At 39.5% G+C, this 27,446-nt stretch overlaps 2 protein-coding genes across 4 annotated transcripts in view; both read left to right on the top strand.

Annotated features, from left to right (window-relative positions):
• MGAT4D (MGAT4 family member D) overlaps positions 1 to 4,140 on the top strand; it is a 54,473-nt gene extending 50,333 nt beyond the window's left edge. The window contains exon 12 of the mRNA XM_041759389.1: positions 3,067 to 4,140. The gene's annotated coding sequence lies outside the window, so the exon portion shown is untranslated. The remainder of the gene's footprint in view (positions 1 to 3,066) is intronic.
• Positions 4,141 to 9,315: 5,175 nt separating this feature from the next.
• CLGN (calmegin) overlaps positions 9,316 to 27,446 on the top strand; it is a 48,092-nt gene continuing 29,961 nt past the window's right edge. Inside the window, exons 1-2 of one of the 3 annotated variants that reach the window (XM_041759253.1) lie at positions 9,316 to 9,384; positions 26,310 to 26,462. In XM_041759253.1, coding sequence (XP_041615187.1) covers positions 26,319 to 26,462 — 144 coding nt within the window. In that variant the 5' untranslated portion in view covers positions 9,316 to 9,384; positions 26,310 to 26,318. Of the gene's footprint in view, positions 9,385 to 15,242; positions 15,356 to 26,059; positions 26,103 to 26,309; positions 26,463 to 27,446 lie in introns of those variants that run through there. The other 2 variants (XM_041759255.1, XM_041759254.1) reach the window with 2 other exon arrangements.

The following is a 27,446-nucleotide window of genomic DNA, read 5'->3' as shown; positions in this document are numbered from 1 at the left end:
ATATTATGATTTAATTATTTTGCTCCTTTCTTTTGTAACTACTCTTTTCTGAAAGAATAATCAAATCTGAAATTTACGGAATTGATCTTCTGTATGTCATAGCTCTTATCTACTGTCACCTGTTTCTCTATGTACTAGGTGGGTTCCTTAACTAACTTACCTCACGAAGGTTTCATTTTTATTGTTCCTTTTTTCCTACCCTGTACTCATTTTGCAGATACAATTTTCCTCAAATCTCAAGAGTGTTAATTAGATCTTCTCGTGAAACATTTTTAAAGTTCTCTTCTGTATTTTGAGTGAGCTGGGTTTTTCCTGTGACCAGATCACTCTGCTTGTCTATTTTGATCCGTCTCTCTCAGGTTTACGCTTTCCTCAAATATTCAGCGAGTCTCGGTTGTCTGGTGACAATATGAGTAATTTATTTCCTCTCCTTCCTCTTTCCTCCCCTGACACTGCATTTGTCTTCATATTCCTTCATAAAATTGAAAGGAATGAGATTTCCTGAGAGTCTTTGGTCCATGGGTAGGATGTGTTGGCCTACACACTCTGCTTTAGAGTATGCGGGTGCCTGGGTTGGGATTGTTTTGTGTTGGTTTTTTCTTTTTTTTGTTTGTTTGTTTGTTTTGTTTTCCCAGTGATTTGAGAGAAGGGGCAACAACATACCAAAATGCAGAGAGCTTTGTTCTGGGGCATTAGTTCGCACACTGCCTGCGGTGGCTCCATCCAGGTGGCACATTCGGCTTTCCTCAGGTAAGACTGTGTGTGAGTGGCCCAGGGCTTGAAGGCCTTCCTGCGGGGTGCTCCTGACACAGGCCCCTTCCTTCTCCAGGGTCAGCCCTAGTTTGGCTCCTGTCTTTCATCAAACTTGCCACCTCCATTCCAGCCCTGTCCCTGGTGCTGAGGTCGCAGATTCCTCAGCTCTGCTGTCAGGCCCCTTTTCCATCAGATTTATATCTTTTGTTTATTTGATTAAACGTCTCCTCAGCTGAGAGCCCCCTCCATGCTTTACGTTGTCTGGAGTTACATCTTTCCTTTCCTGTGCATTTATGATCACTTCAGTGGGGCCTAGCTGTCTACCACCTAGAACCAGTTTAGATATGATATTTTTTCAACTTTTCATTTTATTAAGTAAAATAAAATCTACACTCATGACCCCAGCAAGATAAATGTGACTCTCCTTTCTTTAACCCGGTCTAACATAGCAGCATGAGTATTGCTACAGTTTCCTAAATTAAGTCTTTAAAATATTTTTTATGTAAAATTCGTGCCTTTTTTAAATAAATTTATTTTTTATTGGTGTTCAATTTGCCAACATATAGAATAATATCCAGTGCTCATCCCGTCAAGTGCCCCCCTCAGTGCCCGTCACCCAGTCACCCCCACCCCCCCGCCCTCCTCCCCTTCCACCATCCCTTGTTCGTTTCCCAGGGTTAGGAGTCTTTCATGTTCTGTCTCCCTTTCTGAAATTTGTGCCTTAACCAGTTTATGCTCCTCATAAAACTTTTTAAAACATAAGATAAATTTTCTAGAGCTCATTCTGGAGAAAAATAGTTTGGTTTATTTCTATTCATCTAGCTTGTAGGTCAAAAATGATAATAAACGAAAAATTTGTCTTAGTGATAAATTAGTCGAGTTTTAAGTTTTTAAAAATTTTGACTATTTCATAAGTTTAAGTGTTCTTTTATCATCTCATGTTCTATACCTATAATGAACATAAAATAAATTTCTTTTAGAAACAAATACTTCTGTACAAATAATTTCTGAAAACTCAAATAAGATACTTAAAACTCAAATAAGATAGTTACATTTTGTGGAACCTGGGTGGCTCAGTCAGTTAAATGTCCAACTCTTGGCTTCGGCTCAGGTCATGATCTCAGGGTTGTGGGATCCACGCCCCCCCCCCCCGCCCCCACATCGGGCTCCTCACTCAGTGCAGCATCAATTTGGGATTCCCTCTCCCTCTGCCCCTCCTCCTGCTCTCTCTTTCTCTTTCTCTAAAATAAATAAATCTTTTTTTTAAAAAAAGATAAAGTTTTTCTGTTGATAAGCGGGAGAATAGTGTGTTTCTATAAATTAGCTACTGCTTCATTCTACATGAAAAGTTAACTTTTGTTTTACTGCAGTTACTGGGCAACAGGGCAAAATGTTTCTGTGTGCTGGAAGTAGGGTTACCAGGTAAAATACAGGATACCCACTCAACCTTGAATTTAAACACAGATTTTTTTTCTTTTGTATGTATGACCCATTTGTTTTATTGCTGTTGCAAAATCTGGTAAGCCTAGTTGGAGGTGATGGAGGGAAAGGAAGTAGACGGATATTTCCCATCAAAATGCTTTAACTGAATTATTGGAGTTTATGCGTTTGACTTTCATTAAAGAATGATGTACGGCATATTTGCATTTCCTTCAAAACTGTTGTTTCAAGTTTTGTTTCTTTTCTATGTAAAGATATATGTGACAGCTTTCTCTTAGAATTTGGAGCTAGAAAAAAAAATGTTCTTTCCCAAAGAATTGTCATAATTCCTTTTGCCCATTGTGGGTATTTTTGTTCCCTTTGACTGACAAGAAATTCAAAACTAATTTCATATGAAATGTAGTACACAGATTATCTTATATTCACAGTTCTAATTTTATAATCTCTGATTTTCTTTCATATGTTAGTGTTAAAAGATTATTACGTTTTTACTTTGTTATCCTAAATATTTTCAATATTTAATTTAAAATTTAAAAAATAAAAGTAAAGTGAATGTTTAAAAATATCCATACCTTATTTGTAACAGTTAGTTGGCTTTAATGATAATCCAACAATATAGATTTTCCCGGTATCCCAGTGATGGAAGTCTACTTTCAATAATTTTAACACCATGATAGTATTAAAACTGATATTGTCTAGTACATCTTAAGAATCAAATCTTTTGCCAATGTAAAATTATCTTCTCTATAAGGGAAAAGTGTGGTCAAAAGGACATAGTAAGGAAGGAATATTGTCAAAAATTTTCATGAAAATAATTACATCCTTGTGAATTAGTTATTTCTAGATGTTACAGATTTCTTGTTTTTATTTCAGAAAATATGAAGAATAAAAAGTGTAACAAGAAAAAAACTCTGTAATACCTTGAAACCTCAGATAACCTTACTTGCTCATGGCATCTTTCAGAAATTATAATAATGAAAATGCATAATTGTATAGAAGAGGAGAAAATAGAACTACTAGGCTTGGAAGTATTAAATTACTACCTCTTATGTCAAGAAAAATTAGAATGTTTATTTATGATGTTTGTACCACTACTATTACAATTTAATTTAAAAATAGTAAAGGCAAGTAAGTTTTTGAAAATTAAGAAATGTATTTTGTTAAAAAAAAAAAAGAAATGTATTTTGTTGACTTGGATAGTGATGCTACCACAGAATCTCAATAAATAACTACAAGTTTAGAAACTTGCCATTGTCATGAACAGGTTCTGTGTCAATTAGTATAGGTTCTTACCCATTTTGTTAGGATATCTGAAGAAACAGAAGGCACAATTTAAGCAAGCCTAAGTCTGGCAGTGCCACAGTATCTTCTTGTCTTTTAAACAAATGCATTTGAAACTAAAAACTTACCCCTAAGTGCCATTTGAGCTGATTACCAACCTCTTGATATTTAAGTATTCTGATAGCATTCAGTTCTAAAGATTTTATAATTTCTCATATTATTACCTTCTTAGCTCATGGGTTATTTGGGAGTGTGTTCTCTTTTTCTTTTTTCAAATATAATGGGTTTTGCCATCTTTTACTATTGATTTCTCAATTATACTATTGTTAGCTAATTTTATCTGTGCAATAAGATTTGAGAATTGTTATGAATTCTTAGGTTTCATATGAATCTGAAAAGAATGTATAGTCTCTGTACACTCCCTTTAAAATATGTTGCATTCATTTGTTTTTTTAATAAGTGTTTTATGCCTTTAAAATGTCTTCTTAAAATATTCCTATTTAGTGGGTAAAGGATTCTCTTATATCAGGCTTTTTAATTTACTTCTTCAAGTTTTTAAAATTCTTACTAATTTTTGTCTGCTTGCTTGATCTGTTAGTTTCTTATAGGAGTCTATTACCCATTGTCCGTTCTTCTTGTTATTCTATTGAATTTTACTTTATTTATTTTGTGAAATAAGAGATTTTTTCTTCTGATTCCTCAATAAAATATGAAAATTGTACTTTATACTGCTGTATTATCTATCCTTGAGGGCCAAAACTTTACATACTTACCTTCGTCTGAACTGCATTACATACCAACATACAAGAAGAATGTGAAAGCTGAACTGTTCAAATGTGTCCATCTCATTCTGCCCTTTTAGAAGAGAAGCAGCAATATGTCAAGTATATTTCAGTAAAGTGGCTGGTGGGGGACATCACGTTACATGTATGTTACAAAAATTTTTAATTTGACTTAAATTTTGGACCAAAGTACCCTGAGAGTAGCAGACGATAGAAGGAAAGAGAGACAGACAGAGAGAGAGAGAGAGAGAGAGAGAGACGTTGAAGAGCAGCCTTAAAGATTCAACCCAATAGCTGCGTCCTTACTGAAATAATTCCAGGACAGAGAGTTGGATGGTCAGCACAAAGCATTTCCAGAAAACGTTCATAGTGCAGCCAGGACAGATGCCCCCAGTTTCCATCCCCATCTCTGCTACCCAAATGCTGACATTTGTTTCACTCACCACCCATGGTGTCTGGTCTGAGGTGTATGAGGAAGGGGCAATTTGGAGAACCCCTGACACCCATCTGGGATATAGCACAGCAAAAATGCTTATTGCTCAGTTTGGGCGTTTGTTTTATAGCATTCATGGTGATTTTGCTGTTTCAAATCACTTTCCTGGGAATCCCTGGGTGGCGCAGCGGTTTAGCGCCTGCCTTTGATGCAGGGCCTGATCCTGGAGTCCCGGGATCAAGTCCCACATCGGTCTCCCTGCATGGAGCCTGCTTCTCCCTCTGCCTGGGTCTCTGCCTCTATCTCTCTCTGTCTCTCTCTCTCTCTCTGTCTCTCATGAATAAATAATAAAAATCTTAAAAAAAAAATCACTTTCCTTTGAGCATATACACAAAGGCATGTGATGTATTTATGCCCCTGGCTCAATATAGCAGATGAGTTTGGAGAAATCATAATCAGACAAGATTCTAATGAAAAAAAAATTTTTCCGTTGAACACTGTGTTTGAAGTAAATAGAAGCTCTGCAAACTTTGAAGACATGATAGGTGAAATTCTCTCAGGTATTGAGATAAGCTACCAACAACTGCACCATCAAAGTATAAATAGAAACATGGTGATATTACTCATGTTGGTAGTAATAGCAAATGTGACAACACTCTTGGTTCGAAGAGAGCAAATTAACCTTGTATATTTTTATATGAACCTTCCACTCTGTGGCAGGTTCACAGCCCATTGTGAACAAAGAATGGGAGCTAAATCTGGGCAGGCATTTTTCCCATCAAAACCATCATCTGACTCTTTCCCCCCTTTCTTTACCTTTTCCCCCCAATTACATTTTTAGATTCTGTGTTATTAATAACCAGTCATAGGCAATGAATCCCCATTGACAGTATATGTCAATATACTGTCAATATACAAACTTCCAATGAGGAAGTTTATGTAAGGGGTTTTTGTCTTGCTGATACTAGTTTTCTTTCTAAAAGTCCAGGTAAGGGGCAGCCTGGGTGGCTCAGCGGTTTAGCACCGCCTTCAGCCCAGGGCCTGATCCTGGAGACCCGGGATCGAGTCCCACGTCGAGCTCCCTGCATGGAGTCTGCTTCTCCCTCTGCCTGTCTCTGCCTTTCTGTCTGTGTCTCTCATGAATAAATAAATCTTTAAAAAAAAAAAAAAAAGTCCAGGTAAAGTGAGGATTTTTTGGGGGGAGAATTAGTTTACCAAAATTGATGTGAATAGAGACAAAGTATAAATCAATGAATTTTTATAGAATAGAAAAAATTATGGAGACATAGGGACAAAGAGACAGCAGGTACAGATGATTGCACAAGGGAACCTAACTGAACTTTGAGAAATTGGAGAGTCCCAATGTTTTAAAATTGTTTCAGGAGTGGAAGAATCTGGGCAGGATTCTTAGTAATAGGCTTAAGGAGAAAAATTGTATGATTACAGATGCTGAAAGGGCCTTTGAAAAATGCAACACCTATTTTTAACTGTTTTCTATAAGAATATTAAAGGGGCGCCTAGGTGGCTCAGCAGTTGAGTGTCTGCCTTTGGCCCAGGGAGTGATCCCAGGGTCCCGGATTGAGTCCCACATCAGGCCTTGCAGGGATCGAGTCCCACATCGGGTTCTTTGCAGGGAGCCTGCTTCTCCCTCGGCCTGTGTCTCTGCCTCTCTCTCTGTGTGTCTCTCATGAGTGAATAAATAAAATCTTTTAAAAATATTAAAATTGCAATGAATGGATACTTTCTCAACACAAAATTATGGGCCAGATGAAATTCACATATGAAAAATATATGTACTAAGAATTATTTGTTTACATGAAATTAGATTCTCATTGGTTGTCCTATATTTTAACTTGCTAAATATGACAATGATAGACACAATGCATGTACCTCAATCCTAAAAATGTCTTTTTATTTAATGGGGAAACGCAAGGCATTTCTACTAGCCTTTCTAGGCTACTATTAGCATTTCTACTAATAGGGCAAATGATCCCCACTATCTCTGGACTGTTAGATTGTTCTGGCAATGTTAGCCAAAACAACTGTAGGCACAAGAGTTGGAAAATAAAAAGTAAAGTTCTATTTAAAGATAGCATGATACTCTAAGTGGAAAAAATCATGGGACTTAATCACAAATCTAAATAATTCAGCAAGATATCAGAATATAAATTTAACATCCAAAAATGAATAAGTTCTTAAAAGTGATCATAAACCCTTAGAATATGTGATGAATGAGAAAACCTCTTTTATAATAGCAGTGAAAAACATATTTAGGAATAAACCTAAGAAGAAATGTACAAAAGCAGGAGACTTTTAGAAGTGATAGTCCATCTTTTGATTGTGGAAGTAGTTTCAGAAGTGTGTACACTTGCCAAAACTCATCAAATTGTGAACTTTAAATGAATGATGTTTACTGTATGTAAATCTCAGTGATCTAGAGATAAACGTGCAAAACCTATACAAAGAAAGCTATAAAACACTCCTAAAGTTCCAAGAGACTCAAGCAATTTCTTTCTTCTTGGATAGGACATCTCATCAAAATGTTCTTTTTAAGTTGACTTACAATTTTATTGTGATCCTGATAAATATGCCAACAATCTGAAACTTGGCATATTGATGTTAAAGTTCATATGGGAAAAAAAAAAAACATTCAGAAATATCTAGAAAAGCTCTGAAGGAAGAGCCAGAAGGGAATCAAGGGGAACCAGATGCTAAAATATTTTTCAAAGCCTCTATTATTAAAACAGTGTGGTACTTTGTACTAGCACTTGAGTAGACAAATCAATGAAATAGAATAGAAAGTCCAGAAATAGGCTCAACCACATAAGGTTATTTAGTAAATGATAGAAGCAGTATCTTAAATCAGTGGGCAAATGACATTGGGGCAACTGGATGGGCATTTGGAGAAATATAAGATTCACATGAAAATAAACTTCAAGTGAATCAGAAATAATAAATTTATACAAGCATTAAAAGAAAATATGGGTGAATCTCTCTACAACCTGGGAGTCAGAAAAGGTAGTCTAACTATGACTCAAAATCTGGAAGCAATAAAAAAGAAAAAACCTTGCCCTTATATATAAAAATGTATCCAGCCTCACAAGTAAAAACTAAAACTGCAATTAGATATCAAAAACTGCCCCACCATCAGGTTGACAAAAATTCAAAAGCTAGCTTCCGTTTGGGTGAAGTTATGTAGAAACAGATACAGACACTCTCATATACTGTCAATGGGGATACAAAATAGAGCTCCTATGGAGGGGATTTGGTGGTATGTGAGACAACTACATAGCATTTAAAACCACAGTGTGGGGGGCCTAGGTGGCTCTGCGGGTTGAGCAACAGACTCTTTAAATTTCTTTTTATTGGAGTTCAATTTACCAAAATATAGCATAACACCCAGACTCTTGATTTCAGCTTAGGTCCTGATCTCAGGGTCTTAAGATCCAGCTCTGCCTGGGGCTCTGCACTCAGCGGGGAGTCGGCCTGAGACTGTCTCTCTCTCTTTCCCCCTTCCCCTGCTTGCATTGTCTCTCTCTCAAATAGATAAATCTTTAAAAATAAAAATAAAACTACAGTGAGACATCAGCAGGGAGTCGGCCTGAGACTCTCTCTCTCTCTCTCTCTCTGCCTTCCCCTGCTCGCATGGGCTCTCAAATAGACAAATCTTTAAAAATAAAAATAAAACTACAGTGAGGCATCATCGATTGACCTCTGGAAAGATCTAGACTGACCTGGTACCAAGCAACGGTGAAAATGTAGCAGAACTGGAGCTCTCCTACGTTACTGGTGGGAGCATAAAAACAGCCACTTTGGAAAACAGCTCAGCACCTTCTCAGAGTCCAACACCTGCCTACCATGTACATCGCAGCCATCCAAACCCAGTCAAGATCTACTATCAAAGATCGGTGAAAGCTACATGGTAAACTGGAAGGGGGCAAAGAAGCTTGTGATTCAATCCCACCTCTATGCTATACTTTGGTTCGGTGTGTGGGTTAAAAGTACAGGCTCCGAGAGGGACACACCTGGATTCGAACCCTGTTTGTCAATCCAAGGCTCAAGCAAAAGGAGGGTCTTCATTCAGTTCCGTGCCTGGGGGGTTGTGACGGTTAAATGAAATAATGTCAAGCCCCTGGAGTACGGTGAGCACAATAAAGGTCACCGATTCTTATTAAGAGCATTTCGGAAAGGAGGATGCATTTGCTATGCTGACACTTAATAGATCCGTATTTATCACCCCCCCCCCCATAGGAAGGCTCCCTGCGGAGCGCAGGGACCTGGCATCCCTGGACGTCCAGGGCTCTAGGGAAGGCCTGGGGTGCTAACTGGACGCTGTTGGGGGGGGGGTCTGTAAAGCTCCATCCCTTGGGAGCCCGGGGTCGGGCGACAGGTGCACAGGGGCTCCTGGGGGGCAAGCCGGGGTCCTGAGGGCCCGCCCCTGCCAGGGGGCCCGCGCCTGCCGCCGTTTGCGGGGCCGGGGGGCGGGGCGGGAGGAGCGGCCCGCGGCGGTTGGGCCCCCGCCGCAGGTGCACCCGCGCGCCTCCCGCCGCCGCTCCCCGCCCGGGCCGCACGCGCATGCGCGGTTGGCAGTCGCTGCTGGGCGGCCGCCGCGGGATTGGCCTGGGGCGAGCGGGACCGGGTGGCAGCGCCTCGGACATCGGAGCTGCCGCTGCCCAACACGGGCCCGCAACACAGGTGCGTGGGGCCGGGGCCGCCTCCCCGCCGCCCCCTGCGCTCGAGCCGGGGTGCGAGTCGGGAGTCCGGGCGGGGGCTCCGGGCCGCTCCCCTGGCCTCGGCGACCGCGGGGCCCGGCAGGGGGAGTCAGGCTCCGGGATGGAGGCGCCCGGGCGCGGGGCTCGGCGGGGCTCGGCGGCTCTCCGCGGGGGGGAAGCCCGCGCCGGGCGGCCGAGCTGGTGCCGCGCTGGGTCCCGCGTCCACCTGCCGCATCCACCTGCCCCGTCCACCTGCTGCGTTCACCTGCCCCATCCATCCGCCGCGTCCACCTGCCCCGTCCACCTGCTGCGTTCACCCAAGGCGTCCACTCTGCCCTTTCCACCTGCCCCGTCCACCTGCCCCATCTACCTGCCGCGTCCACATGCGGCGTCCACCTGCCGCGCGCACCTGCCCGGTCCACCTGCCGCGTGCACCTGCCCCGTCCACCTGCCCCATCTACCTGCCGCGTCCACATGCGGCGTCCATCTGCCGCGTCCACTTGCCGCGTGCACCTGCCGCGCGCACCTGCCCCGTCCACCTAAGGCGTCCACCTGCCGCGTGCACCTGCCGCGTGCACCTGCCCCATCTATCTACCTGCCGCGTCCACATGCGGCGTCCACCTGCCGCGTGCACATGCCCCGTCCACCTGCCGCGTCCACCTGCGGCGCCGCGCCGACCGCGCCCTCCGCATCCCGCCCGGCCCCGGGGCGCCGGGGCCGTTACCCCAGCGGTTACCATTTCAGCCCCGTTCCAAGCTCGAGCCCCGGGGCGCGCCCCCGAGGGGTGTAGGGCCGGCCGGGGCGTGCGAGGGCGCCGCTCCCTCCACGCGCCACTTTGCACAAAAAGGTGAGCAAGCCCCCAAAAGGCTCCGGGCACGCAGTCCGCGCCTCCGTGAGGGCGGAGAGCCCCCGGGGGGAGGGAGCGGGAGCGCTGGGTGGAGTCCAGCCGCGCCCTAATTACTCGACTCATTATCGCCTAAAGCCTGTTTACCGTCGATGGGACACTTTAGCCGATTTTATTTATAGCCTCGCCCAAGCAACCAGGAGGCATTTGCTTGAGGCTTTAAAAGCGAGTGGCAACAAAGTTCAGAAGGGGCAGAGAGAAAAGTGGCCCTAGGAAAAAGTCTCGGGTTAGAAAAAAATTTGTTTTGAAACTTTTTGATGCATGAAAGCCATCGAAACCCTGATCTGGCCCTAAGATTTTGCTTGCTTTAAATTTTTTTTACATTACTCTAGGCCATTTAGTCACTGCAGGTAGCCTTCGTGCGGTGTGTAACTGCAAAGTGGCCTCTTTTCACTGTACAGTGTCGCCCTCACATCTAGTTGGTTTGATCTTCCATTTATTTAGACCAATCCCCAAAGCCTTAGAACAAGATCATCTAGATTATCTGGTTGATAAAGTTAATTACTGTGCATGAGTGACCTAAGTATGTTGATGGTTCTCCAGAAATTGAGCAGCGTTCTAAGTTAGCCTTGCTGCTTTCCAGTGCCTAGTAAGTTTTAGTGCTCTTAATTAGAAAACTAGAATTGTCCATTTTCATGGAGCTTTAAATCACCTATTTTAACCCTTTCACTTGGCAAATGAAGAACAAAACAGGCCCGAGGCAGCTTTAACCTCCTGCCTTTTCAATATTAGAGCTAGGAGCTTGGTGTGATGGTGCCAAGGTCAGTGCACTTTCTGTTGTATCATTCTGTAGTTGAGTTCCTCCTGAAGCTGCGGGACAACGAAAACTCTAAAAATTATGATTTTCAAAGACATCTTTTGAAGCATGCCAGTGTTGGATGAGTCCTCCTCAGTCAGCCTCTGAGACTGAACCGTAGAAAGGCATCACAGTTAGAAGACATAGTGTACAGAAAAGTATTCATGTATTAACGTAGGTGAGTGTGGCAGAGGGTGAAAGGAATGAACCTTACAAGGACGGAATTTATCCTGAGAACTACAGAGAAGTACTGTCTGTTTCTGTGAATGGTAAAATAAGACTCCTCCTAGGGGCGCTTGGGTGGCTCAGCCAGTGAAGCGTCTGCCTTTAGCTCAGGTTGTGATCTCACGGTCCTCCATCCCACGATGGAGCCCAACAGAGCCTGCTTCGCCCTCATCCTCTGCCCTCCCACCTGCTCATGCTCTCTCTCTCTCTCTCTTACTTTCAAATAAATGAATAAAATCTTTTAAAAAAATAAGAAAACATGCTAGGGAGAAGGTGGAAGATAGATTTAGAGATTGGCAAGACTGAAAGTCAAGAGGCAAAGCGAGAGTTTGCTAATCCACTCCAGAAAGGATAGGTTCCTAAGTAAGACAGTGGCTTGGGGATAGAACAAGACATTTAAGAGATACCCAAATGCGTTCGGCTACCAGTGACGCAGGGGATCAGTGAGAAAGAATCATCCTAAGATAATGGCAAAGTGGGATCCCTGGGTGGCGCAGTGGTTTGGCGCTTGCCTTTGGCCCAGGGCGCGATCCTGGAGACCCGGGATCGAATCCCACATCGGGCTCCCGGTGCATGGAGCCTGCTTCTCCCTCTGCCTGTGTCTCTGCCTCTCTCTCTCTCTCTCTGTGACTATAAAAAAAAAAAAAAAAAGATAATGGCAAAGTAACTTAACTGATTTGGGTGACTGGAGGTAGTTAATGGAATAAGAGCATTCAGAAGATAGAGAAGCAGGGTTGGGCGGAAAGACTGTGTTCAGATTAGCAGAATTTTGGGACAACCTTGAAGATATATAGTGATTTGAGGGAAATCAGTGAAAGGAGTGACTTTTGAGCTGCGGATAAGATCTGGGAGTCCCTGGCTAGCTTTTATAGGTAGAAGCCAAGAGTATATGTAGTGTAAGGAAACGGCCTGGGGCCAGAACCTGAAGGAATAGCAGCATTTAGAGAATATTGGAGAGAAAGTGCCTGTGAACAAGGCAGAGGAAAGGAAGAGAATCAAGAATCAGGAATGACAAGAAAACCAGAGGAGGAGATGGTTCCAGGAAGCAGGCTGTCCTGTCCGGAGGGGCAGTACTAGGCAACAGAGTTGAAAAATGTCATTGCGCTCACCAACAAGACTTGGTGTGTAGCAACAGTTTCAAAGAAGCTGTAATCAAGGAACTCGGGAGAGATAAAAGTATGCATTGCCATTGCTGCCATAACTACCACAAACGCAGCATCTTAAAGCAATATGAATTTTCCCACAGATTTTTCCTGTAGGTAGAAGTCTGAGCCAGGTTTCACTGAGCTAGCTTCAAGGTATTGGTCAGCGAGCTCCCTATCATTCCTTCCTAGAAGCTCTGGGGAAAGTCGGGCTCATTCAGTTGGTGGCAGATTTCAGTTTCTTGTAGTTGTAGAACTGAGGTTCCTGTTTCCTTGCTGACTGTTGTCAGGTGAGGGTTGTTTTCAGCCTCTGGAGCCACTCACCTTCCTTGGCCCATGGCTCCCTTCCTACGTCTTCAAAGTCCCTCTGGCGGGTGGAGTCCCTCTCACTCTTCAGATCTCTTCTACCCATCTCTCCCCGACTTCCTCTTCTTCTTTTAAGGGCCCATGTAACTGGGCCCATCTGGATAATCCAGGAGACTCCCCCTATTTTAGGGTCAGCTAATTACCAACCTAAATTCCATCCTGAAAGCCCTTTATGCTATGTGAGGTAACATTCACAAGACCCAAGGATTAGGGTGTGAACATCTTTGGGAGGGGGGGTCATTATTCTATCTACTGTAGGAAATTAGAAGTATTAACAGTTAATGAAAATATTCTAGCTTTTGTTAAGGAGAGGAGATAGCTAGAAACATTTATATTGTCTAGTATGTGATAATTTTTGTTCCAACAGTAAGCCATTTATCTTAAATATCCTGAAATTTATGTAAGCAATTTATAAAATTTTATTTTATTATTATTTATTTATTTATTCATGAGAGACACACAGAGAGAGAGAATGGCAGAGACACAGACAGAGGAGAAGCAGGCTCCATGCAGGGAGCCCGACGTGGGACTCGATCCCGGGTCTCTAGGATCAGGCCCTGGGCTGAAGGCAGTGCTAAACTGCTAAGCCACCTGGGCTGCCCGCAATCTATAAAATTTTAAAGGATCATAGTAATGTAAGGAATTAGCATGAAGTTGTTGGCTTTTATATTTTTATATAGCCTTGAACTGCTTTAAAGTCTTTGCTAGAAAGATTTTAAAAGCCATTTTTAAAAAGATTTTATTTATTCATGAGAGACACAGAGAGAGAGGCAGAGACACAGGCAGAGGGAGAAGCAGGCTCCATGCAAGGAGCCCGACGTGGGGCTCGATCCTGGAAATCCAGGATCAAGTCCTGAGCCAAACACAGAGGCTCAACCACTGAGCCACCCAGGCGCCCCAATTTTAAAAGCCATTTAAACTAAATATATGTGCATCAATCATAGTTTGGATACATATAAAAATATGGCTTTTCAAATATAAAAGCTACAGAAAATGGACTGTATGTCTGAAGGATGGAATATAAAATATTTAATCTTATATTTTATAGACCTAGAACTTTAATCCTTTTTGGCAAGGATTAAATTATTAAGCAGTCTGACCCTAGAGCCCAATAAAGGGAATGTATCATGTGAAACTAGACCCAACTTTGAGTCTTGTCCCTTCTACTTAGTAGTATTCTGTGTTCTTGAGTAAGAAAATATAAGGGAGTGAAGCATAATACCTCCACCACAGAGGGCTGCAGAGATTGGAATTAATGCGTTTGAAAAATACTGTGTACCCACAACAGCACGTACTCTCTCCTACCACTCTTCCCCCTTCAGTTCCTTCCTCACATGCTGCTTCCTTTGTCCTTGGCTTAGGGAAATCACTCCTTTATCTTTAATAAAATTAAAATATTCTAAGATGATTTTATTTATTTATTTATTTATTTATTTAGAGAGTGCATGAGAGCAGGGGGAGGGGAAAAGGGAGAGGGAGATTCTTTTTTTAAGTTTCTTTTATTTATTTATTTTTTTTGTATATTTTTTTATTGGTGTTCAATTTGCCAACATATAGCATAACACCCAGTGCTCATCCCGCCAAGTGACCCCCTCAGTGCCCGTCACCCAGTCACCCCCACCCCCTGCCCACCTCCCCTTCCACCACCCCTAGTTGGTTTCCCGGAGTCAGGAGTCTCTCATGTTCTGTCTCCCTCTCTGATATTTCCCACTCATTTTTCCTCCTTTCCCCTTTATTCCCTTTCACTATTTTTTATATTCCTCAAATGAATGAGACCATATAATGTTTGTCCTTCTCCGATTGACTTATTTCACTCAGTGTAATACAGAAAGGGAGATTCTTAAGCAGACTCCCCACTGGACATGGAGGCCCCCCTGCCCCCCGCTTGATCTCACAATCCTGAGATTATGACCTGAGCCAAAATCAGGGAGCCCGATGCTTACCCACCTGGGCCACCCAGGCTCCCCTGCATCACACTTGAACTTTCTTAAGGAGGATTCCTCTGACCTCTCCCCCTACCATGTAAATTCAGTTCCTCAACTACCAATTCTTAGAACTTACTTCCTTTTATATCACTTACTGTGGTTTACATGTAATACCTGGGTTATTTGTCCAATGTCTGCTTTCCATCCTAGACCATAAGCTCTTTGAGACGAGGACTATGTGTATTTTGCTAATGACTGTAAATTCAGTGTCTGACATAATTCCGGACACATAACTGGCAATCAGAAATATTTGTTAAATGAATTTGTGAATGATGAATGTTATTATATACTGGCTGACCTCCCCTGAATTTCTGGACACATCAGCCATCGCAGCATTAATAAAACCCTGGTGCGGCTCATTCTGAAGGATGCTGGTTTCTTTTATGGAAAATAGCTGCATTTCACATGGAGTCTTGTAGCATCTTTGGAAGAAGGCCGCCTTCTGAGAGGCCACTTTCCTGCCTCTCCACCTCATCTGTGATCCTTCAGAGATCCATGTAGCACATGGAGAATTCCAAGAATGCTCTCTAATTTTGGTGAGAATTTGTCCCATTTTATTTTTGTGATATGGTGACACAAAATCTTTTAATATGATTTTTCTGTTTACTATCTTTTCTAGTAAATTATAAATTGGGTTGTTAGAATGAAGTCTGTCTGTAGCAAGATTCTGAAATAACTCACAGTAAGAGATGCCTCTTCGTAGATATAGAGTAGAATTTAAAAATATGATTAATTAAAAAAAATAAAAATATGATTAATTTTCCCATATTAAATTAGATAATAAAATGCAAACTTTTGGATCAGTATCTCTCTCCTCTATAGAAATGCTTTAATTGTGTTAGTTTTACCAGTGTTCTAACAAACTTTAAAGGGACAGTGTTAGAAGTATTTATATAACAACTATTTTTCTCTCTTGACAATAGTTACAGACATCTATTACATAAGGATTTAGCCCATAAATTTTTCTAGCGGTTAATTCTAAAAAAGGATTTTTCTCTTTGAGGATCTTGTAGACTTTTGTAGACAATGAAAACTCCCTCATTTTATTTCTGGCTTTCCTCTAATTTCATGGAAACCCTTTTGCTAAATTTATTGCTGCAGTACTGCCTCGACAACAAACTCATTCTAGTCGGTTGCTTAGTAACATCTATTTCCCTCCCTTACCTGACCTTTTTTCCCTCTCAGGCATTCATTCATTCATTCATTCATTCATTCATTCATTCATTCTGTAAACGTGTATCTGTTCCTATTCATCATGTGCTGGCACTCTTGGATAGTGAATATAGAAATGAGAAGGAGTTCCAGTCCTCAGCAGGCTTATATTTTTGTCTGTTTTGTATCTTACATGATGCCTCAAGCTATATTTTTGGAAGTGTGCCAAGGTAGTGTAAATCCTAAATACATAAGTAAGTATATCATTATAATGTTCATATAAACATGATTTTGAAAATGACCTTAGTATATAACTCAAATGATATTTTTATATCCAGGATTTCAGCTCTGTTTCTTCCAGTTATCTCAGAACTTTAGTAGTTTGTCACTTATTAGGATCAGATCCAGGCTTCTTGGAATGTTTTATAGTACTGCACTGTCTGAACTGCCAGAAAGTTGTATTTTCTATTATTTCTGTCTCTTGCATTTCTATTATTCTATTGTATTTTCTATTATTTCTGTTCTTTTTCTACTTTTTGCTATATTGCTTGAGGTCTTTTCATTGTTTCTAGGTTTTTCTGCTTAAAAAAAAAAAAGCAACCCAGTATTAGTCAAAAGTATGTATTAGTTAAGATAATGCTCAAATAGAAAATAAAAATATCCCGGAGACCTAAGATAATTTCTGGTTGCCGCCATTCTGGAAGAGTGGGTGGCTCTGGTGGTTAATTGTGTGTATCAACCTGACTGAACCACAAGGTGCCCAGATACTTAGACATTTTTCTGGGTGTGTATGTGAGGGTGTTTTGCGATGAGGTTAGCATTTGACTGATAGGCTGAGTAAAGCAGACTGCCCTCCCTAGTGCAGCCTTCATCCTCAGCTGAAAGCCTGAATTGATCACAAAGGCTGACCCTCCAGCGAGGAAGGGGGATTCCTCCTGCCTGGCTGGAGGAGCTGGGATTTCTGTCTTTTTCCGTCTTGGGACTCAGAGCTGAAGCATTGGCTGTGTTTGGGTGTTGCACCTGCTGGCTTTCAGACTGGAACCTAAACCATTGGCTTCCCTGGCTCTCAGGCCTTCAGACTACACCTACGTCATTGGCTTTTCTGGGTCTCACCTAACTCCAAGGAAAATATAGTCCAGTCACGTTCTCTGGAAAAAGAGAAGAAAGCTTGGTGATCACAGCTAGCAATCTCTCTCTCACACTTGACAACAACTATTAGGTTTCCTGTGATTGTATTTTCTTCTAGTGCTCCAGCTACCTTTGATATAGAAGTGAGCATTACTTCAATACCAGTAAATGAGCTGCACTTTATAATTTGTGACTGTGGGCTCACAGTGGAGATTGAATAGGGCTTTTAGGTGATGCTGGTGAAAACTCTTGGAGGTTCAACAGGCTGCTTGGTCTTGGTTTCAAATATTAGCAAGAGTAGTATCTCATACTTAGCCAGAGTTACTTATGCTTTAATCTGTTATTGCATCAGCCCAGAAGGAGTACAGAGAACATACACGAGCTCAAAGACACAGAAAAATGGATGTGCTTCTCTAGTGCCTCCCTTCTTCCCCAGGAAGGTGCAAATGATGTTGGGTGATTTCAGCTATCTGTATGGAGTAAGGAATGCATGGGAAGCTTAGAATCCTGGACCTGCCAGCTTTTCTACGTTTTTAAGCAGGGAAAGGGATAGCATTAGCATTAAAGGTTGTACCTTATACTATATAAACAATTGCTTGCTGCACTAAACTTGGGTAACTTAGGACAACCATTAAAATCAATAAGGACACAGAAGACTTGAACAACACTATATACCAATTGGACCTAATAGACCTACATAGAACAGTCCATCTATCAACAAAGAAAAATTAATACCAGTCAATTGAAATAAATATTAATATCAGTCTTCCTCCCAACTCTTCCAAAAAAACTGGAGAGGAAGGAATACTTTCAAACTCATTCTATGAGGGCAGTATTACCCATATCTCAAAGCCTGGCAAATACTGCACGAAAAGTACAGACCAATATCCCTGATGAATATTGATTCAAATACATTATTTTTCTTGAGTGCATATGGAATATTTTGTAGGATAAACCATGTTAGGCCCAAAACCAAGTCTTTTTTTTTTTTTTTAAACCTAGTTTTTATAAGCAAGGAATTTGAAGTCCTCCACCCATCATGTCCTGGGAATTCTCGGTTTTCTGCACGTCTCTTCCTCAGTGGCTGCTTAAGATTCTTTAGTTGATCAGAGTGGCTTTATTTATTTATGATAGTCACACAGAGAGACAGAGACACAGGCAGAGGGAGAAGCAGGCTCCATGCACCGGGAGCCCGACGTGGGACTCGATCCCGGGTCTCCAGGATCGCGCCCCGGGCCAAAGACAGGCGCCAAACCGCTGCGCCACCCAGGGATCCCCAAGTCTTTTTTTTTTAAGATTTTATTTTATTTATTTGTTATTCTGGAGAGGCACAGAGAGAGAGGCAGAGACATAGGCAAAGAGAGAAGCAGGCTCCATGCAGGGAGCCCAATGTGGGACTCGATCCGGGACCCCAGGATCATGCTCAGGGCTGAAGGCAGACACTTAACTGCTGAGCCACCCAGGCATCCCGCAAACCCAAATCTTAATAAATTTTTAAAAACTGAAATCTTACGTAGTATTTTTTCCAATAATAATGTAATGAAATGAGACATCAATTGCAGAAGGAAAACAGGAAAATCCATAAACATGTGGAAATTAAACACTCTTAAGCAACCAAAAGGCCAAAAAAAAAAAAAGAAAGAAAAGAAATCATAAGGAAATTGGAAAATATCTTGAGGTAAATGAAAACAGAAATCCAACATCCCAAAACTTATGGGATACAGTGAAAATTTTCCTAATAGGGAAATGTTTGGCTGTTGATGTTTACAGTAAAAAAATCTCAAATTTACAACTTAAATTTACACCTTAAGGAACTAGAAAAACCAAAGCTAGCAGAAGGAAGAAAATAATAATGATTAGATGAGAGATAAACGGAATAGAGAGTAGATAAACAATAGAGAAAATCATTGAAACATAGAGTTTTTTGAAAAAATCAACAAAATTAACCTTTAGCTACATTGAATAAGAAAGAAGGAAGACTCAACTAAAATCAGAAGTGAAAGACTGGGCATTACACCTAATTCTATTGATGTATAAAGGACTGTAAGAGAATACTCTGAACAATTATATGCCAACAACTGGATAATCTACATGAAATGGATGAATTCCTAGAAGATACAATTTATTAAGACTAAATCATGATGAAACAGAAAATCTGAACAGACCTATATATAGTAAGGAGATTGACTCAGTAATCAAAAACCTGCCAAGTAAAAGCCCAGGAGCATATAGCTTGACTAGTAAACTCTATCAAACATTGAAAGAAAAATTAATACCAATCCTCCTCTAATTCTTTTGAATAATTAAAGAGGAAGGAAAACTTCCAAACTTATTCTGTAAGAGTAGTGTTATCCTAATATCAAAGCCAGACAAACTACAAGAAAACTATGGACCAATATCCCTGATGAATATTGGTGCAAAAATCCTTAACAAAATACTAGCAAATAGAATTCTGCAGCACATTAAAAAGATTATACACCAGAGTGTGTAGGTGCCTCAGTCGGTTAAGCATCTAACTCTCAATTTCAGCTCAGGTCATGATCTCAGGGTTGTGAGACTGAGCCCTGCGTTGGGCTCCATGCTCAGTGAGGAGTCTGCTTGAGCTTCTCTCTCTACCTCTCCTCTGCCTTCCCCTCCACTTGCATGTTCTCTCACTCTCTTTCTAAAATAAATAAATCTTAAAAAAAATAAAATAAATCTTAAAAAATAAAAATAGAAATAAAAAATAAAATAAATCTTTTAAAAAAGATTGTATGCCATGAACAAGTGGGAGTTATGATAAAAGACATTTGACAAACTATGAACAGAAAGAAACTACCTCAACATAATAAAGGCCGTACGTGAAAAGCCGACAGCTAATACCATACTCAATGGTGAAAGACCAAAAACTTTCCCTCTAAGAACTAGAACAAAGTAAGTATGCTTGTTTTTATCACTTCTATTCAACATAGTATTGGAAGTCCTAGCAGGAGCAATTAGGCAAAAAAAAAAAAAAAAGAAATAAAATTTAAAAGGAAGAAATTTATTCATAGATAACATGATCTTCTATGTAAAAAAAACCAAACAAACCCTAAAGACTCTACCAAAAAACATGTTAGAACTAATAAAGGAATAATGGTTTCCAGGGGCTTGAGGGAGGGAGAATGAGAAAGTTGTGGTTTAATGATACAGAGTTTTAGTTTTACAAGATGGAAAGAGTTCTGGAGATGGGTTGTACAACAGTGTAAATGTACTTAGCACTACTGAATTGAATGGTTAAAATTGGTTTAAGTGGTAACTTTTGTGTATTTTACCACAATTAAAAAATGTCTTTAACTGCATAATTTAGTTACTTGTGTTTTGTAGTATTATCTCACTGTCAGCCCTCTCAAAGCTCCGGTTCAGGCCTGGCCATATTTTGCCCCTTCCTTTAAGAAACGATATGTCACAAACCTCACAAGCTTGTTTGGAGCTTGATGACGTATTGGTACCATAGCGTGATGATGTTCAAGTGAAACTGTGACCTTTGTGGCTTAATTCTTAGTTGTCAGCTGGTGCATCACTGAACAGTAAATAGAGCACTCAAGAATTAAGCAGAAACTATTAGGTCTGTATCTCTTTTTCTTTTTTAAAAGGAATAAATAGCCTCAGTTACCTTGAAGTACATCATTTTTAAATGGAGACTATTATCTGTAGAACCATATTGCCTGCAGGATGGTTTGTGACCAATAGGAATTTATTTTTGACTATTTCACTTCTGTAAGGTAATATGGTCATTTCTGGGTAAATATCTTAATAGCTTAATACTAATAATCTAAATTTGAGAAATTTAGATTATTTTAGATTATAATTAGATTACAATCACTAATTGTAATTAGATTACAATTATTTAATTATTGTAATTAGATTACAATAATCTAAATTTGAAAATTTAGATTAAATTGAATTAAATTTAGAGGTTCAAAAGTATATGCTGTTACCATATTTGTAATTTCTTTCCATTGCTTTATCAAAATCATATAATAATGCAGTGGGATAAGATTAAAATAAGAGGTAGCATGGTATGTTGATGTACATTCTAGATTCTGGTCTTGTTTCACATTTCCAACCCATGTGACTTTGACCAAGTTTTAAATCTGTTTTCAGTGTGTAGGTTGGAAGTCATAATGCCTATCCTATTCATGTCCTGGGCCGCAGAGATCAATTTAGCTCATTCTTTTATGCAAATGCATGATCATAGTCATAGAACTTTAGAGACAAGACAGACTTTTAAGATGAAAGGTTTTCTAAACTTTTTTTTTTCCTGAAGTTTTGTCAACTATTTATTCCTGAAGGAAAGTTAGGAAGAATTGTAATACAGAAAATAGAATGGGATTGCTCTGGCTGAAGAATAGGGTTCCAGAGACAGCACTGTGTGCTTGATTTCCCTTTAACTTTCCCAGCAGCTCAATACACCAGAACAAAGCACTTAGAATATATTTTTCCAACAAATTAATTATTAAGAAGGTAAAGTGTGTGTTCATTTTGAAGGGGAAGATATGGATCACAGTGATATTAATGGTCATTATTGCTGCTATTAGGCACTTCTGTTTTATTTAAATGTTACTGATAGCGAGTCAAGCAAAACACTTTATTACATTATGGAAATAGTGGGACTCTCTTAAAACTTGAGAACCGAAGCTTTTAGAATCATTAACAATTCATAAACAATTTGCATATGCACTTATTCCTGTGCCAAAAGGTAAAAATATTTAAATAAACCTAACTATGGTTATTGAGTCAAAAAGATCTCCTTAAATTTACTTTCTGCCTCGGGGCACCTGGTAGGCTCAGTGGTTGAACATCTGCCTTTGGCTCAGGTCATGATCCCGGGATCAGGGGATCGAGTCCCACGTCGGGCTCCCTGCATGGAGCCTGCTTCTCCCACTGCCTGTGTCTCTGCTTCTCTCTGTGTGCCTCTCATAATAAATAAAATTTTTAAAAAAAATTATTTCCTATGTCAGTTACACCTCTTACTTATGATTCAGGAAACTCAAACTCTTCTAGCACATAACAGCATACATCATTTTTTATGTTGTCCATAAAGAGGGTTGTATTAATATACTTTTTAATATAGAATATTCTTATTATGGGTGCTTGGTGTTGATTTTTTTTTAAACCATGAGTTTTTCTTTTTTTTTTTTTAAGATTTTATTTATTTATTTATGAGAGACACAGAGAGAAGCAGAGACACAGGCAGAGGGAGAAGCAAGCTCCTTGTGGGGAGCCTGATGTGGGACTCGATCCCCGGACCAGGATCACACCCTGAGCTGAAGGCAGGCGTTCAACCGCTGAGCCACTCAGGCATCCGAAAACATGCATTTTTCAAAGTAAATTTTAGTATTATATAGTCAGTGTTCCATAGAAGAAATCAAGGTTAACTGGCCCACATATTCACATAAACTTTTGATCTCATTAGGGAGGGTTCTAATCGCAGATCAATGGAAACAGGAACTGGTTCTTTGAAAAGACAACAAAATTGATAAACCTCTAGCAAGATTTGTTTAAAAAAAAAAAAGACAGAGAGAGAGAGAGAGAGGACCCAAATAAACAAAATTACCAATGAAAGAGGAAAGATAACAACTGACATCACAGAAATATAAACAATTAAGAGTATTATGAAAACCTATATGTCAACAAATTGGACAACTTAGAAGAAATGGATAAATTCCTAGAAATGTGTAACCTACCAAAACTAAAGCAGGAAGAAATCAAAAATATGAACAGACCAATCACCAGCAATGAAATGGAATCAGTAAAAGAAACTCTCAACAAACCCAAGTTACAGGCCCAGATGGCTTCACAGATAAATTCTGCTGAACATTGAAAAAAGAGTTAATACGTATTCTTCTCAAATTACTCCAAAAAATACAACAGTAAGGAAAACTTCCAAATTCATCCTATGAGGCCAGTATCCTGATACCGAAACCAGATAAAAACATCACCATAAAAAGAAAACTACAGGCCAATATCTCATGAATATAGATATAAAAATCCTCAGCAAAATATTAGCAAACTGAATCCAACAATATGTTTAAAAATCATATACTGCAATCAAATGGGGTTTATTCCCAGATTGCAAGTTTTAATAATCATAAAACAATCAACATGATACATCACATCAATAAGAGAAAGTATTGAAACCATGTGATCGTTTCAGTATATGTGGAAAAAACATCTGAAGAAGCACAACATCCATTCATGGTAAAAAAAAAAAAGGTCTAGAGGGAATATATATCAAAATAACCAAAGCCTTATATGAAAACCCCCTGCTGACATAATACTCAATGGTGAAAAACTGAGAGCTTCCCCCTAAGGTCAGGAAAAAGACAAGGATATCCACTCTCACCACCTTTATTCCAACATACTACTGGACGTTCAAGCCATAGCAATTAGATGACATAAAGAAATAAAAGTCATCCAAATTGGTAAGGAAGAAGTAAAATTTACTATTTGCAGATGACATGATATTATATATAGAAAACTCTATAAAGACTCCACCAAAAAACTACTAGAATTGATAAATGAATTCAGTAAAGTTGCAAGACACAAAATCAATGTATAGAAATCTGCTGCATTCATATATGCTAATAATGAAACAGCAGGAAGTGAAACTAAGGAAGCCATGCCATTTACAATTGTACCCAAAACAATAGAATATCTATGAATAAATGTAACCAAAGAGGTGAAAGGCCTGTACTTTGAAAACTGTAAAACACTGATGAAAGAAATTCAAGACAACACTAGGGAACAGAAAGACATTTCCATGCTCATGGATTGGAAGAAAAAATGTTGTTAAAATGTCTATTTCACCCAAAGCAATCTACACATTTATGCAGTCCTTACTGAAATACCAACAACAGTTTTCACAGAACTAGAACAAACAGTCCTAAAATTTGTATGGAATCACAAAGGACCTTGAATAGCGAAAGCAATCTTAAAAGAGAAAAACAAAACTGGAGGCATCACAATTCCAGACTTCAAGTTATATTACAAAGTAGTAGTAAATAAAACAGTATGGCACTGGCATAGGAATAGACACATAGATAATGGAACAGAATAGAAAACTCAGAAATAAACCCACAATTCTATGGTCAATTAATCCTCGATGAAGGGGGAATGAATATACAATGAAAAAGTCTTTTCAACAAATGGTGTTGGAGAAACTAGACTGCTACATGCAAAAGAATGAAATTGGACCACCTTTCTTTCACCACATGCATAAATAAACTCAAAATGGATTAAAGACCTAAATGTACAACCTGAAGCCATAAAAATTCTTGAAGAGAGCACAGACAATAATCTGACACTGGCCACAGCAACGCTTTTCTAAGTATGTGTCCGAGGCAAGGGAAATAAAAGCAAAAATAAGATATTGGGATGACATAAAAATAAAACATTTCTGCATAGTGAAGGAAACAATCAACAAAACTAAATGAAAACCTATGGAATGAGAGAAGATATTTGCAAATGGCAAACTGATAAAGGGTTAGTATCCAAAATATATGAAGAACTGATACAACTCAACACCCAAAAACCAAATAGTCCATTAAAAATGGGGAAAAGATTTGAACAGACATTTCTCCAAAGAAGACATACAGATGGCCAACAAATATGAAAAGATACTATCACTCATCATCAGGGAAATGCAAATCAAAATTGCAATGAGATATCACCTCACACCTGTCAGAATGGCTAAAATCAAAACACAAACACGAATGTTGATAAGGATGTGGAGAAAAAATAACCTTCTTGCACTGTTGGTGGGAATGCAAATTGATGCAGCCGTTGTAGAAAACAGTATGGGAGTTCCTCAAAAAATTAAAATAAAACTACCCTATAATCCAGGAATTGCACTACTGGGTATTTACCCCCAAAATACAAACCACTGATTCAAGGGGTATATGTGCCCCTATGTTTGTTGCAGCATTATTTATAATAGTCAAACCAAGGAAACAGCCCAAGTGTCCATTGATGGATGCATGGATATAGTTGTGGAGTTGTGGTGTACGTGGTGTATTGTACAGCACTCCATTGTGGTGTACAATGGAGTATTTCTCAGCCATAACAAAGGAACAAAAATCTTGCCATTTGCAACACAGAACTAGGGAGTATTATGCTGAGCAAAATAAATCAGAGAAACCAAATACCATGAGATCTCACTCATATGTGGAATTTTAAGAAACAAAGGGGAAATAAAAGAAACCAAGAAGCAGATTCTTAACTTGAATTTTAACACATTAGTGGAAATAGAGCAAAACATAATTATACAAATCATATATTTCTGCCAAGGGGCAGCCAAATTATATTTGGCTTCTACTCAAGTAATACTATAATGGGGAAAAGACATTTTGCAGTATTTAAATGGGGAAATAGTTTGATTATTGAGTCTTCAAAGTATTATGTTAAATGTAAAAGAGCATTATTTAATACAGTCAACTATATAAGTCTCATATTTATTTGTTTTTGTTTTGTTTTGTTTTGTTTTGTTTTTTAGCTGTGATTTGATTCAGGAAAAGACTGTCACATTAAATTGTGATAAAATTATTTTTCTTTAGTTTTTTTTTTGGTGCTTATATGTAATATACTTTGGTTTAATAATTATGAAACTCTATGTTTATATATATTTAAGCAAGATTGTAATAAAAAATAAACATTTGAGAATCATGATACTCATTTCTTTTTTTAAAGGGTCCACATATTATTTGAGTTTGATAATCACTGTTGTTGATATCTTTAGGTGTTATGTGGCTCTTGGCTTTTTTAAGGATTTTATTTATTTATTTATTTATTTATTCATTCATTCATTCATTCATTCAGGAAAGAGACCATGCACAGGGGCAGAGGGAGAGGGAGAGGGACAAGTAGACTCCTTGCTGGGCAGAGTGTGGGCTGGATCTTCTGACCTGAGCCCAAACCAAAGAGTCAGCCACCTAACTGACTGAGCCACCCAGGTGCCCCTTCGCTCTTTGTTTTTAGAGGCAGGTAGGTAGCTCTAGAATCTGTGTCCTGTGGGATTTGAAGTTTGTATTTTTATTTGTTCAAGGTATAATTTAAATAATTTTGTTAATGAGTCGTTTTAAAGGCCATCCTAGAATAGAGGAGGTATTAAAGAGAAAGTATTTCTTTGTTAAGTGTACATACATATTTTTCACAACTTTTATTTTCACTGATAAATTTTTAACTTCACAGGTAATCAGTATGCATTTCCAAAGCTTTTGGCTATGTCTGGGACTTCTGTTCATCTCAGTTAATGCAGAATTTATGGATGATGATGTTGAGATGGAAGATTTTGATGAAAATTCAGAAGAGATTGATGTCAATGAAGGTGAACTCCCCTCAGAGGTATGGTTACTGAGAAATGAGTTGTAAGTTCTTTCTTTTCAGGATACCGAGGACAGTGACCTCTTAAGATTCATTTCAGTTCTAATAGTATTCATTTTCTAAACAAATAGAAAAACACTGTTTTGTTTTGTTTTGTTTTTTCGGCTAGCTCTTGCTGTGTTTTATTTTATTTTATTTTTATTTTATTTTTTTTTCCTGCTGTGTTTTAGAGTGCCCATGTATTACAGAAATGTATGCATTGCACCTAGCACAGTTTTATTACTCAGTAAATATGGGGAAGGTTTTTACTGTCATAATAGGAATTTGTCCCTGGCTGAAGAGGACTGAGGACTTGTGTCTAAGAGAAAGGTTTCAACCTTATTTCTGACACTGCTAGTCTTCTTCAGATAGAAGATTGTATAATTTGCAGTTCTTCCTAGAAGTAAAGTTAAGTAGGTTTTCTTACTCCTCTAAGGAAAGGAAATGTCAACTAGGAGGAGGAATCAGAAAGGGAGGTGATCATGCAGGGGGCCTGTCATAAGGCTCATCTGTGTTTCTGGTTCAGCGTTGTTAAGATGTGTTTTGAGGCGGTGACTAACGGGAGTCTGAAAAACCTTGCAGAGATTTTTGTGCATCCTGATGATCCAGAGGAACTTTTACATCGAGGAGTCGTCCTAGGTAATCTGGGGACAATCAGGAAGTTTTTCAGAAATCTTTTTGAGGGTAAGGACGCCCGTGGCCGCTTAAGGGGCCGAGGGCCATAGCCTTGAGCTGGTACAGACTTCTTGGCCTCCCTTACCATGAGAGCTTTTTATTTGCAGATGAAAGGTGTAGTTTAGCTGTTTAAGGTCAATATTCTGCTTCCTGTTAAATTTTAAACTCCATAAGGGCGTTTCTTTTAAAGACCCAGCTATGCCATCTAGAGAGAGTAAGGAATCAAAGCGCTGATGATGGACTTAGGTACAGTCCCTGCAAGGGTCTCTAGAGGTTAATACTTCAAAGGAG

This window comes from Vulpes lagopus, chromosome 6 (assembly GCF_018345385.1).
Source record: "Vulpes lagopus strain Blue_001 chromosome 6, ASM1834538v1, whole genome shotgun sequence".
Taxonomy (NCBI): domain Eukaryota; kingdom Metazoa; phylum Chordata; class Mammalia; order Carnivora; family Canidae; genus Vulpes; species Vulpes lagopus.
The sequence above is the reverse complement of the archived record's forward strand: the minus strand, read 5'-3'. Positions and strand labels throughout refer to the sequence as shown.